The sequence below is a fragment of the Lathyrus oleraceus genome, chromosome 6 (assembly GCF_024323335.1).
Source record: "Lathyrus oleraceus cultivar Zhongwan6 chromosome 6, CAAS_Psat_ZW6_1.0, whole genome shotgun sequence".
Lineage (NCBI taxonomy): Eukaryota > Viridiplantae > Streptophyta > Magnoliopsida > Fabales > Fabaceae > Lathyrus > Lathyrus oleraceus.
The window spans coordinates 292,059,725-292,072,108 of record NC_066584.1 but is presented as its reverse complement, the minus strand read 5'-3'; the positions used below and the strand labels follow the sequence as shown (position 1 = coordinate 292,072,108).

The 12,384-nt window shown below is 35.6% G+C and overlaps 1 protein-coding gene across 1 annotated transcript; it reads left to right on the top strand.

Moving 5' to 3' along the window:
* The first annotated feature begins 5,643 nt into the window (after positions 1-5,643).
* LOC127096153 (PHD finger protein At1g33420) lies at positions 5,644-12,157 on the top strand. Its single transcript, XM_051034760.1, has 5 exons — positions 5,644-6,370; positions 7,659-7,785; positions 9,072-9,287; positions 9,676-10,290; positions 11,123-12,157. The coding sequence occupies exons 1-5, from the start codon at positions 6,034-6,036 to the stop codon at positions 11,955-11,957; spliced, it is 2,130 nt and encodes a 709-aa protein (XP_050890717.1). The 5' UTR covers positions 5,644-6,033; the 3' UTR covers positions 11,958-12,157.
* Positions 12,158-12,384: the final 227 nt, after the last annotated feature.

Sequence of the window (12,384 nt, the reverse complement as noted above, 5' to 3'; positions counted from 1 at the left end):
ATGGATATTGTTGATGTACGTTGCACGCTGATTCCAACCATATATAGTTTGTATGTTTCCATGGAGATTTGGTCATGGTGATGATTTTCGATCAAGAACATGAAGAACGTGTGAAATATTTCCAGATTTTGCTTGTTTGATCCGTTTTCGCCTGGCCTGTGTTTGAATTCTCGTTTCCCGCGGCCACGAGCCAATCAAAGCGCGCCATGGCGTTTAATGAAACGCTGCGTTTCAACGCTAGCGCTGGATAATTACGCTTCTGCCACTGCTTGTATTTTACTTCATTTCAATGTTAAATAATTATTTCATTTTTTACCAAAACTTCAAAAAATCATAATTAATCCATTTTTGATCCAAATTGAGTGAGGATTTTTGCATTCATCTCCAATTTCTCTCTAGTTTTTTTTAGGTACGATAACAAATGTTGTGCCTGATTGATTTTTGCTTTTGCCTAGAGGTTTTGGTCATATATGCCATGTGTGTATGTTTTGCCATTTCATTCATAAAGTGATGATGCTTGCTCCAAAATGCATGAAATTTTATAGGCATGATCTAGACTCTTTCCTGGTGATTTTGATGTATAGTTTGCTATTTTTGAGTTCCTGGTTAGAGAGATATGATGTGATCTTTTTGAGTGTGACAATGTGTGTCACACTATGTTATGCCATGTTCATGAATTTTGTTTCCATGCTTATTGAATGCCATTTGCTCTGGATTTTTGCATGTGATTACATCTATATGTCTAGTTTGAGTATGAGTTTTTGTAGGATTTGTTGATCAATTTCCTATTTGATTGGTATTTTTGTTTGCTGTTTACCATTTTGTGAATTTTTCTTGAGTGATCAATTTACATGTGTTGTAAAATTCTCATTCCTTATCTTGTGAAGATGAAATTTGGTGGAGTGGTTCTTAACATGTTTAATGTCAATTTAGATTTGGAGTGGTCCATTTATCTTGCACCAATTTTGTTTGGCATTCATTTGAAGTTGGTACATGATTTGTAGCCTTATTTGGAGTTGTATTTGCATACCATGACTTCCTGATTTAATTCCCCTACTTCCATGTATCCAAATGCCATGAAATTTGATATGATTCTCATTGAATGTGTTCTGTTTGAGCTGGAATTTTTGTGGAATTTATTGAGCTGTTTTGATATTGGTTTGAGTGTGATCATTCTGTTAGCTCCAATGTGATTCCAAAATGCATAGTTTGACCTATTATGTGTATAAAATGGACTTGGTGTATTGTTTTAATGTGAGACCAATTGTTCTTTCTTCTTGATTGGTTTATCTTGACTTTGATCAATTTTCACTGGCTGTTTTAAATTTTTCATCTCCTTTTGACCCTAGGCTTGTCCTAGTGGTCTTACTTCTCACCTTTGAGTTGTTTTTTCAGGTTAGGAAGCAAAATGCTTTGAAGAGTTTAATTCAAGTTGATTGATTTTGGTTTATTTGATTATCATGAACTAACTTGGTTTGTTTTGTAGGATGCTAACTCATTTCATTTGAGTTTGTGCTTTGCACATGTGAATAATTGTGTTGTCTGTTAGTTCATAATTTGTTTGTTTTGACTTTGTGATTGGGATACTGATTATATTTGATTGATTTCAGGTACCATAGTCGCTTTAGTTCCTTGAGAACTAGCTTGTTTTGCTAAGCATTTGCATTGAGGTAGACTCTCTTGTCTCCATGTAGTCTGGAAGACCTGGCTTGTTATTTAGCCAGGCACCTGTCTGAAGTCCTCCTTAAGAGGCGATGTTTGTGATTGTTTAACTTTGTCCCCAAGCAGGTAAAGACCTCATATGAGGCAATTGGTAGACAAAAGAGATATGTAGCCTATCTCCTACTATTCTGTGAGTCATTCACCTTGCTCACACCACATGTGTTGATGCATAGTGAGTAAAAACCCAAGATCTATCGAGTCTAATTTGTGGAGAGAGTTCCATCTTTCTGAACTCCTACACCTTTTGATATTCAATACTCTCTCTGACCAGGGATAAGAGTGATGAGGCACACCCCTCATATCCTTTCATCTTCTTCACCTTGGCTCTCAATGTCAAGGTTAAGAGCATCATTTGCCCATTCCATTTGACTTTAAAGTCAAACCCTTTGATTGAGCCTAATTGTTTGGTTATAGTGTGTGATAAATGGCCTTGCTTGATTATTTGCTTGATTCATATGTACATGTTTGCTTGCATGCTTTTGTGCATTTGTCATCATTGATTGTTCATCAGTGCATGATCACCATTTGCATATCTTTGTGACACAGTTGTGTTTGCCCATTGAGGACAATTGTAAGACCATGTTCTTTGTCCATTGTTCCTATGATTTGGAAGGGATAGAGTGTAAGACCAATTCATTGGTCACTCATATCGTCTTTGCTTAGTGCATTGTTTGTTTGTTGTATGTGAGGATGCAATTATAAGTCCATGTTGTTGGCATTTGTATTCCTATGATCATCTTGTGGAGGTTGGAATAAGTCCAGATAGATTGGCATCTGACATCCCCATTTTGTTTTGCTTTGAGGAGATTGGTGTAAAGCCATTTATTGGTATCCGACATCCGCTTTCGTGTGAGATTGGAGTAAGACCATTTATTGGCATCCGGTATCATTGTTTTGTTTTAGGAGATTGGTGTAAATCCATTTATTGGTATCCGGTGTCCGCTTTTGTTTGTGAGATTGGAGTAAGACCATTGATGGCATCCGGTATCACCTTGTCTTTTATTTTGCTAACTTGCTTTGTTCCTCATTCCAAAGGACACACTTGAATCATCTTCTATATGATTTCAAGAGGTGAACCTCTAAGAAGTTTTACACTCCATCATCCATACCCTTTTGCTTCAAAATCCCTTCACATTGTTGACTTTTCAAACTTGTATATACATGTTGTGCAAACATTCTCACCTCTCTCAAATTAGAAACCTGGACCTTAAGTCCTTGACTTTTCCAAACTTCATTTTTGTTAATACTTCTTTTTGAATCAATCTTAATCATACTTTGACCATACTTTATAAATACTCATAATCAATTAACTTCACCCAGTCAATTGCTTTGTGGCTTTGTCCATTGTTAATATGTTTTCATACATTAGCCATAGGTTTCAATTCTCATAGTGGTTGATGTAAATCTCACCGCATCCTTAGTGAGTTGATTGTAAGTCTTCCATACTTATTATAGGGTTAACCCCTCACTAGTATGTTGAAGCTATCCTTGCATGGTGGATTGTTGGTATTGGTTGAGTTTTCTCCCGTTGAGAATGAAAAGCCTTAGTGCTCTTGTTTTAAAATTGAACCCACTGACAATTTGGAAATCTTTTAGCCGAACTACGGCGTTTTGATCCTTACCTTTGATGGAAGGTACGTAGGCAACGGGTTCATCCGTTCAAACACAAAAATAATTAACTTGTACATTCTTTCCTCATCATCCCATTCATGTTTGCACAATATGTCAAAAACAAATAAACATTTTTATACAACAAGTGTGAAAAGGGCTCCCTAGGAGTACCTAGGACGTGATGGGTGCCTAACACCTTCCCATTGCGTAATTTACCCCTTACCCAGATTCTCTGATCTTTTATTGGTTTTCTACGTGTAAAACTTCTTAGGTTTTTGTTCGCTTTTTAACCAGTCCTCAGGATAAATAAAAGTGCGGTGGCGACTCGAATTCATTGTATACTTTGCTTATGGTTTAATCAATAAATCATATAGCGACGAATACACCGCTACATTGACCATGGGTGATGAACATCGAGGAACAATCGATAATATTGCAACATTTGTTTGTTATTACTTATTCTATATTATTTATTACTTATTCATATTTCCTAACAAAATGTCTTTATTGTTTATTACTTATTCTTACTTTTTTCTTAATTATCTTTTGTTAGGACCCAAAGAAATTTCGATGTCGTGTACATGAATATGTATCACACGGTCCTTTGATAGAACCATATCTTCGAGGATGCGATTTTGGTAATCTACTTAACATAGCCTCATACTGAATTGACTATAAATTTATTCTTGCTTTGTTAGAAAGATGGAGACAAGAGACCCACACACTTTACTTTCCTTTCGGTGAGTGTACCGTCACACTTGAGGATGTCTACATGTTGTTAGGTCTACTTATCGATAATAAGGCCGCAAATGGTAGAGTTAACCAAGATAACTCTATGCGAGGAATTCTTGGATGCCCCTTTGTGTTAAAACACAACTACGGGACAGACTTCGGGTCAACCTAGGGGTCAAGGTATTAATTTAAAATATCTTAAACAATATTATTCAAGTATAACATTAAACGAAAATTCTACTGAGTATGAAAAGATAATTAAAGTTCAATGTTATATTATGATTCTATTTGGTAATTTTTTATTTTCTGAAAGTACTCGTAACTCAGTATATATGTATTTGTCGTTGTTACGAAACATAAATAAAGTATACACATATAATTGGGGTTCAACTGTTTTGTCCCATCTATATAGTTCGTTGTGTAAAAATTCCAAAAAAATACTTGTACGTTTTATTCTTGCACCTATTTTCTATAAGCATGAGGCTGGTCAAGAATGTTGTCACTCGCCTTAGTCAACGAGAGGTCATTAACATTCCCCTACGCAACAAATTAAGTTTATCTTAAATCTTCTAATTTATTAGACTTTGTACTACAACTAACTGTAACTAATATATTTTTTAATATTTTCGATCTAGGTGGTCAGTTAAGGGGATGAACTACAACAGATGTCCCAAATATGCTGTAGTAGTCTATCGCAATCTTTTAGACCACATTGGACCAAACGATGTATTACTACTAAACAACTCTATTTTTGCTTTATAAAAAATATCCAATTACATATCCTCTAATCATGTCAAATTCGTATACAATTTATCTGGAGGTCGTATCTGGGTCTTGATCATTAGGTTAACCATGATGATGATAAAGTTTGGATTACAAAAACACCAATCATCCGTTTCATTATCGTGGAGATGCATCAGAGTGACCGTGTAAAACTGCAATTCGACATGCAACAACAAATTCGAGAACCTCCGACGTGTTTGGAAAATTGACATCAACAAAGAGTTCGATGGTCAATGAGATTATTCCGATTTTAGAGACTTTGCGAAAGAGATGTGTCGTCATTGGAGGAATCGACGACAACACATCTTAAACGAACCAATCATACATGGTGCTAGACCACCTCAACATTATATGACATGGTTTAGGTCGGTTACAACGCCACCGTTTATGTTTGAGCCAAGATTTTTTTTACAAACCCCTATATTGTATCAGAAACTCAGATCCACTATCGCTTTCCATCCTCACTTTTCTAATTTTAAAATAGAACAAGATTCGATTAATTAAAAATTAATATTTTTTAAAAGTTAAATCGTCAAATTTTAACAAAAATTTAATGTAAATATATTTCATATTCAAAAATTGAAAGTTAAGAATTAAAATTTCATATTCAATAACGATCTAAATACAACTGTCAAAAAGGAAATTAAATGCAGTTAATAAAAGAAAAAATCTAAAAGTATTTTCAAACCATAAACCTTTTCCAAAAAAAAGAAGTCCGGTCTAATTTGCCTTGCCATTTATGGCGGTAAACTCGCTTAACGGCTAAGACTTTCGATCCTCGAATTTCTCTCCTCTCTCCTCTATTTTTTCCCCAACTTACTTACTCACTCTCCTTTTTCTCGTCAAAATTCCCAGAAAGAATATTTCCTCTTTTTTTTTTCTTCACTTTCTTCTTAAATTATTACAATATTAAATTTCTATCTATATATATATTTCAAAATATTCATCTCAGATTAATCTAACGACGACCATCAAATCTCAGAAACCAAACAGAATAACGGAACCTAACCCTAACCCAAACGATCATTTCCCCTCCCCGTTCCTTCATTTATCCATCTCTTTGTCGTTGTTGTCTCTCTCTCTCTCTCTCTCTCCCATCAGATCCATAACTTTACAACCCTCTCCATCTAGATCTCGACTCACGCGCCTTCAACACTGGACCACGCGCCTGCAACCGCCTCTATCATGGTCGTTAGCGGAGGCAAGTCCCTGAAGCGCGTGAAGAAGAGAGTCACCGCCGATCACCACGATTTTTTTACGTTCCCCTCACCAACCCTCACCGCTTCGGAAAACTTCTCCATCGGTCCATTCCGCTCCAACATCCGTTCGTTTCTCACGAAGTACGCGCTCCTCCCGCCGCCGTCGGCGCTGTTCCCACACCTCTTGACGTGGCAGATCCTCTTCCGTGTAGGTGAGATCACGGAAGGCTCTGAATCTGGCCCGGCGGTGGTGTGCCTCGACGTCGTGGAAGAGGACGTGGCCAGATCTAGATCCGTTTACTGCGATCAGTGCCGAGTTTTCGGTGAGTTGACTCACCAGTTTTTGACTCGGTTCTGTTTTACGTGAATCATTTTGGCTTCATCGTTTTTTACCGGTTTTTATCCGGTTCCCGGTTTACTATGACCTACTTTTTTAAAACAAGAAGCCAACTACTCTTTGCTATACTAGGAGAAAATATGCAGATTAAAATTGAAAACTATTATTAAATTCCTTGAAATTATCATGTTTATCATTATAATAATAGTACTTTGGAATGATAATCATCAACATTATGATGTGTATAGCTTTAATAATCACTTAATTGAGTAGACAGACTATTAAATAAAATAACTGATAAATTAGTGAACTGCGATGTACGGTGACGATAAGATCGATTGATATTATGATTTAGAAAGAGGATAAAAATGGGATCCTCTTAAAAAAAGGATATGAGTGGGTGGTAGGTCCTCTAACAAGTGAGACACGTGGAAGAATCAAGTAGTGCCACGTTTTCATTTTTTTAAAATTTGATGCGGTATGTTTTTTTATTGCCTTTGTTGCGTGACAGGTATGATTATTGTGTTATTGTCTTGTTCTAAAAAAAAATGCTGTTATTGTTGTGTGTCAAACTTTTCTTTCTTCATTTGGATTTGGATTTTGCTTAGTCAGCACTGTCGTGTTTCGCACGATATTGGCCACTACATGCTCTTTCTTGTTAATTATTAAGTATAATTAATAATATTAATAATAATAATAATAATTTTTATAATTATTAATTAATTGATTAATTGATTGAATTTTATTCGTTAAGTGTTCATTTTATAATTCTTTTTATTTTGCTTAATTTTGTTTGATTGAAATATTTTGCTAAAATATACAATTCTTTTTTTTAATCCTTCCCATTTTCTTATTCACATTGATATATATATATATATATATATATATATATATATATATATATATATATATATATATATATATATATATATATATATATATATATATATATATATATATATATCAATTGACAGTTTCGATCGTTTGTTCATAAGTAAAATAAAAACATCAGATTTTTGTGGACTAATGCTTGATTATGAAATATTTAGATATTTTATTATTAATTATTTAAAATTAACAAGATTGGAATGTTTTTTTTATATGTTTTTTTATTTAATATAAAAAATATATATTTATATGTATAAAACATTTCATACTTTTTTCCTTGGCAGTTTCCTTTTAATTTATTAAGTCGTTTAAGAAATGTTATTACTAACATTTTTTCCTTTTAATTTAATTTAATTTATTATTCTAAACTCTTTTTAAACTTATAGGTTGGAGCGGCAACCCAGTGTGCGGGAAACGCTACCATTTTATAATCAAAGCTGATGGGGGATCAATTGGTGGATACCACAAACCGTGTATGTGTTGTGGAGACAGTTTGCATTTGTCAGAATCCAAGTGAGTAATTCTTCTGCCACAAGCAGCATTTTTCACCATTTCGTGAAATTGTCATCTTTTGGATTTTCTTTTCTATTGATTGTTACTTTGTTTTACCTATCTCCAAAGAGGGATCATTAAGGGGTGATGAATTATAGCCAACTACCCATCAACGGGGATGTAATTTTATATGAATAGGGAGCTAATCCAACACTAGTATTTATCTCTTAAATGAGGTCAAGGTTGCAATTTATTAATATTTTGTTGATGAAATATAAGAATGAGAGGTATATTATGGGAGCTTATTTAGTAAAAGAATCAGGGGTATTGGGTTGGAGAAATGTGGTGATTACGGGGAGATTAAGTTTGAGAAGGCATTATATGGTCTGATAGGAGACCCACCTAAAGCATCCTGATAAAGGTGCAGGGTTGATGGTGCCCTTATCATGAGCTTTTGGTGCCCAACCTAAGTAGTGCACTGTTGATGATGCTCTTATCATGAGCATTTGATACCCACCTAAATATTAGAATAAGTTGCTGCTGTTTTCTTTCTTCTGTAGTCATTTATTATTACCAATTCACTTACTGTTTCCTTAATTGTAGATTCAAATATTGGAAACCAAATTCCCAAAATTAGTCATTCCTCATTCCCTATGTCAACATGTTGTAGCTACTGGCTCGTTTTCAAAGCTAATATGGCTGATTACTGAAATGAAATGTTTGTTAGTCTGGGGTATGGGTCTTTGACCCTCTCTGATGGAACTCATGATTCATAAGGGAAATCTGTTTGTATTGAGTATGAAAGTGGAGCAAAGCTAACTTACAGTGATTAAAGAAAAGATAAACCAGAGTGTGACACACCAGCCAGAGCACAATGCTTCCTAACCAGAGAGAAAACTCTCCTAACCAACTCTCTAACAATATTTCTGAATGCCTCCTCAATTTCCCCTCCTTCTCGCCACGAATGCACTTCATATTCTAACTGATTGGCCACCTCAGCAGTGACCTATTCAGCCCCTCTATTGAGCTAAAACCCAAATCCAGTATCCTATCACTCTTCCCCTCTCCCCCTTTATTCAATTTACTGCAAGTGATGCAGTCATTTAGTATGAAATTTCTCCTCATGCAACGAGAGAGGGTAGTATCCTTTTGTTTTTATCAATGCATGTTTGGATACCTTACATTTTATGCCAAAAAAAAATCATTGCCAAAATAAAAATCACAGAATAATCTAAATGATGTTAGAAGTAGCGTAGGTTGGATGTAGTACCTGATTTTACATTTTGGTTGATCTGTTATATCTTCAGGTGTAAGTCATGCAACCATGTAACAACAAGTGATGATGTGGAAGAATGGGTATACCACCAACTAGAGAACACAAGTCATCTTTTACATGGTGTAGTCCATGCAAATGGTTATGGGCACCTTCTCCGGGTCAATGGCAGAGAAGGGGGATCTAGATTTCTTTCTGGTTGCCATATTATGGATTTCTGGGATCGCCTATGCAAGACACTTGGAGTTAGGTTAGGATTCTTGATTGCAGTCACTAGTCAGTAACTGCTATTTTTTCTGACCTAATACTTCTGTTTAGTAGTGGAGTAATTTCTGACCTAATACTTTTAGTATGAAATTTATCAAGTTTATGATACCTGTCACTAACTTGCAGTGACATATGAAAGATTGATCTAGAAGTTTTTCTTAAAAAACTAATGATCATTCAAATTAAACATGACATCGCAGAAGAATATGACTATATTCAGTGTATTGGACAATTAGGTTTCAAGTATATTGGAAAGAAGTACATTCACTTTCTTGAAATGGGTGAACATTGTTTAGGTTATTTCTATTTGTGTAATATGGATATGGCTTTGAGTTAACCTCTTCTGTTTGTTCGCATTGGTACACTGGCAGAAAAGTTAGTGTGATGGACGTTTCAAAGAAATATGGGCTAGAGTATCGCTTGCTCCATGCCATTATGAAGAGACATCCGTGGTATGGTGAGTGGGGATATAATTTTGGCTCTGGTAGCTATTGTCTCACAAAGGAAGCATATAAGTCTGCTGTTGACAACCTATCCAATCTACCCCTGTCCATCTTTCTCTCCCAGGAACAAAAGCCCCACTCACGTGTGCAGGATATGATCTTGTATTACCAGTCTTTGTCAGAGCACGAGCTTGTAAATATGAGGGACCTATTTTGTTTTTTAATGGGTTTGATGCACGGTGCTCGCAAGAATGCCTCTAAGTCTGATGACATAACCTGCAAGAAGCGTCGGTTTGATGCTTCTGGATTATCAAGTTCTTGGGGGAAGAGTGACATTGAACGTGTGGAGGAAGCCATGCTCAGAGTGCTGCGTGCAGTGTCTGGGTCTAATTGGGTGAGCCGCCGTGCTCTTAGGGGCGCTGTTTGCAAGGTGGCTTCTCCAGAGCTTCTTGATTATTGCCTTGCTGAACTAGGAGGGAAAGTGGTGTATGGTGGTGTTGTTAACAGCAGATGCAATCCTCAAACTGGAGTTGATGAATTCAGGTTAGTCTTCAATTTGATTTGTTTGTTGTGTTTTATCTTCAATCCTTTTACGTATAACTGTCTAAAAGGATTCCATACGTACTGGCTCAGACTGAAGCCATGATATAAATGCAATGTCAGTTTTTATGGTTTTGAAAAGTTATTTAGTTATCACTCGCAACACTCAGTTTTACACTTTTCAAGCCATAATGGATCTAAACTTATATTTGATCTTGACATCATCATTCACGAGGGTGAAGTTTTAGATCTGCTCTTTGTATGTTTCTCGTAGGTTCACTTCTGGACCATTACAAGAACTAGATAGACAGTACTTGCTCTGTCTCAAATAGTTATATCCTTATCCTATTCGTCTCTATCCAATCAAGACCACCAAACAACCCTTAAGAATAATAAGGCTTTATGTAATGTACTTGTAATGTGGATCATTCTTGATTTTTAAATAGAAATTATTTTAGTTGTATAATTCTTTTGAAATTTGATAATAAATTTAATTTTCATATATTGTGTGCCTTAATTTTCTAAAATCAAATTAAATATAGGTAAAGGAAATGGATTGAAGATTGAGATGACAAGTTTAGAGCCTACAATTCAGCTTTTACATGTCATACGATAGGATTTAATAGATAATAGATGTATGTATGCATGTGACATTCTTGATATTATTATTAATACTTAGGTTTAGCCCTGAAATAGTGGATATTCTTCTCAAAGCATTGTTATGTCTTAGTGTTATTTGGAAAGTTCTCTTCCTGATGCTTTTAATTCTTTGGAATGTCAATATCCTTATGTGACTTAAATCAGTTCTGATATTATTCTGTTCTATTTGTTTCAGAATTGATGCGACAAGCTTCGATGGATTTATGGCCAGCAATAATTCTTCAGGCTCAAAGTTCCCATCTGAAGAAAATCTCCTGCAATGCTTGAGATATTTATACGAGTCATTGCTTCATCCTCGGATGATGCTAAACTATGTTGATGAAGAGACAAGAATGCTTGCAATGAGCTCAGCTCAGAAGCTTCTTGACTGCAAGCAATTAATAAAAGATTATTGTACTGAGATGTTGCCAGTGTCAGATTTGTATAAGATACGCATCTCATGTCAGGTTGAGCTAGTTGATCAACCAGAAGATCCCGCAGCTAGAACTCCTCCTGAAATTGTTGTGCTGCCCACAAATGCGACAGTATCTGACCTTAAGATTGAAGCAGCAAATGTTTTTCAAGATGTATATCTAATGTTTAGAAGATTTCAAGTTGACGAACTACTTGGCTACAGCGGTGTAGACGATTCCACCCAGGTCAAGCACTTGTTAAAACCAAATGAAGTGGTTTGTATCCGAGGAAGATGCTCCGGGAAGAATGGGTTGAGCAAGTTTAGAATGGAACGTGGACTTGAGAGGTGGACTGTGGAGTGCAGCTGTGGGGCTAAGGATGATGATGGAGAGAGAATGATGGCTTGTGATACATGTGGAGTATGGCGGCACACCAGGTGTTCTGGCATTCCTGATACTGCTCCTGTTCCAGCACGTTTTGTTTGCCAGAGATGCCAAAATTGTGACTCAAAACCTATATCTGTTGGACACTTAAAAGATGAGACTGTGACTAGTGTTAGTACCTCTAGAAGTAGTTGCTTTGGCAATGGTGTGCCAGTGCTTTCTGATGTTCGTTAGGGCGTTGCTTAGTTGTGTATATAAAGCATTGCTTTTTCTTTTATTTTGCTTTGGCCTGAAAGAACCTGTAGATAAAATATAGGCATTGGTGGGACATGTCATGTCTTGTTCATATTTCAGGTTCTGCTTTTGTTTATTTATTTTGTATATACAACAAACAGGTGGAGGGAAGAAAAAAATCTAACTTAAATTGCTTTGAATAGTAACTTATCCGGTACTGTATTTGAGATACTTGTGTAATAACACATTCTCAACAACATATTTGTAAGAATTGGATATGATCTTTGTGAGATCAAATGACATATAATAGAAAATGGTTAGGTTAACAATTTTTTATTTATTATATATAGATCCATAATTATTAGAAACTAGTCTATGGATTCTTAGATCCCCTGAGTTCGGTTTTATAGATCTCAATGAATTAGTT

Excerpts from the sequence above, each read along its gene's own strand:
- LOC127096153 (XM_051034760.1), top strand. The coding sequence starts at position 6,034 with ATGGTCGTTAGCGGAGGCAAGTCCCTGAAGCGCGTGAAGAAGAGAGTC. Across the intron at positions 7,786-9,071 it reads TTGCATTTGTCAGAATCCAA|GTGTAAGTCATGCAACCATG; the intron begins GTGAGTAATTCT and ends TTATATCTTCAG. Across the intron at positions 10,291-11,122 it reads ACTGGAGTTGATGAATTCAG|AATTGATGCGACAAGCTTCG; the intron begins GTTAGTCTTCAA and ends TATTTGTTTCAG.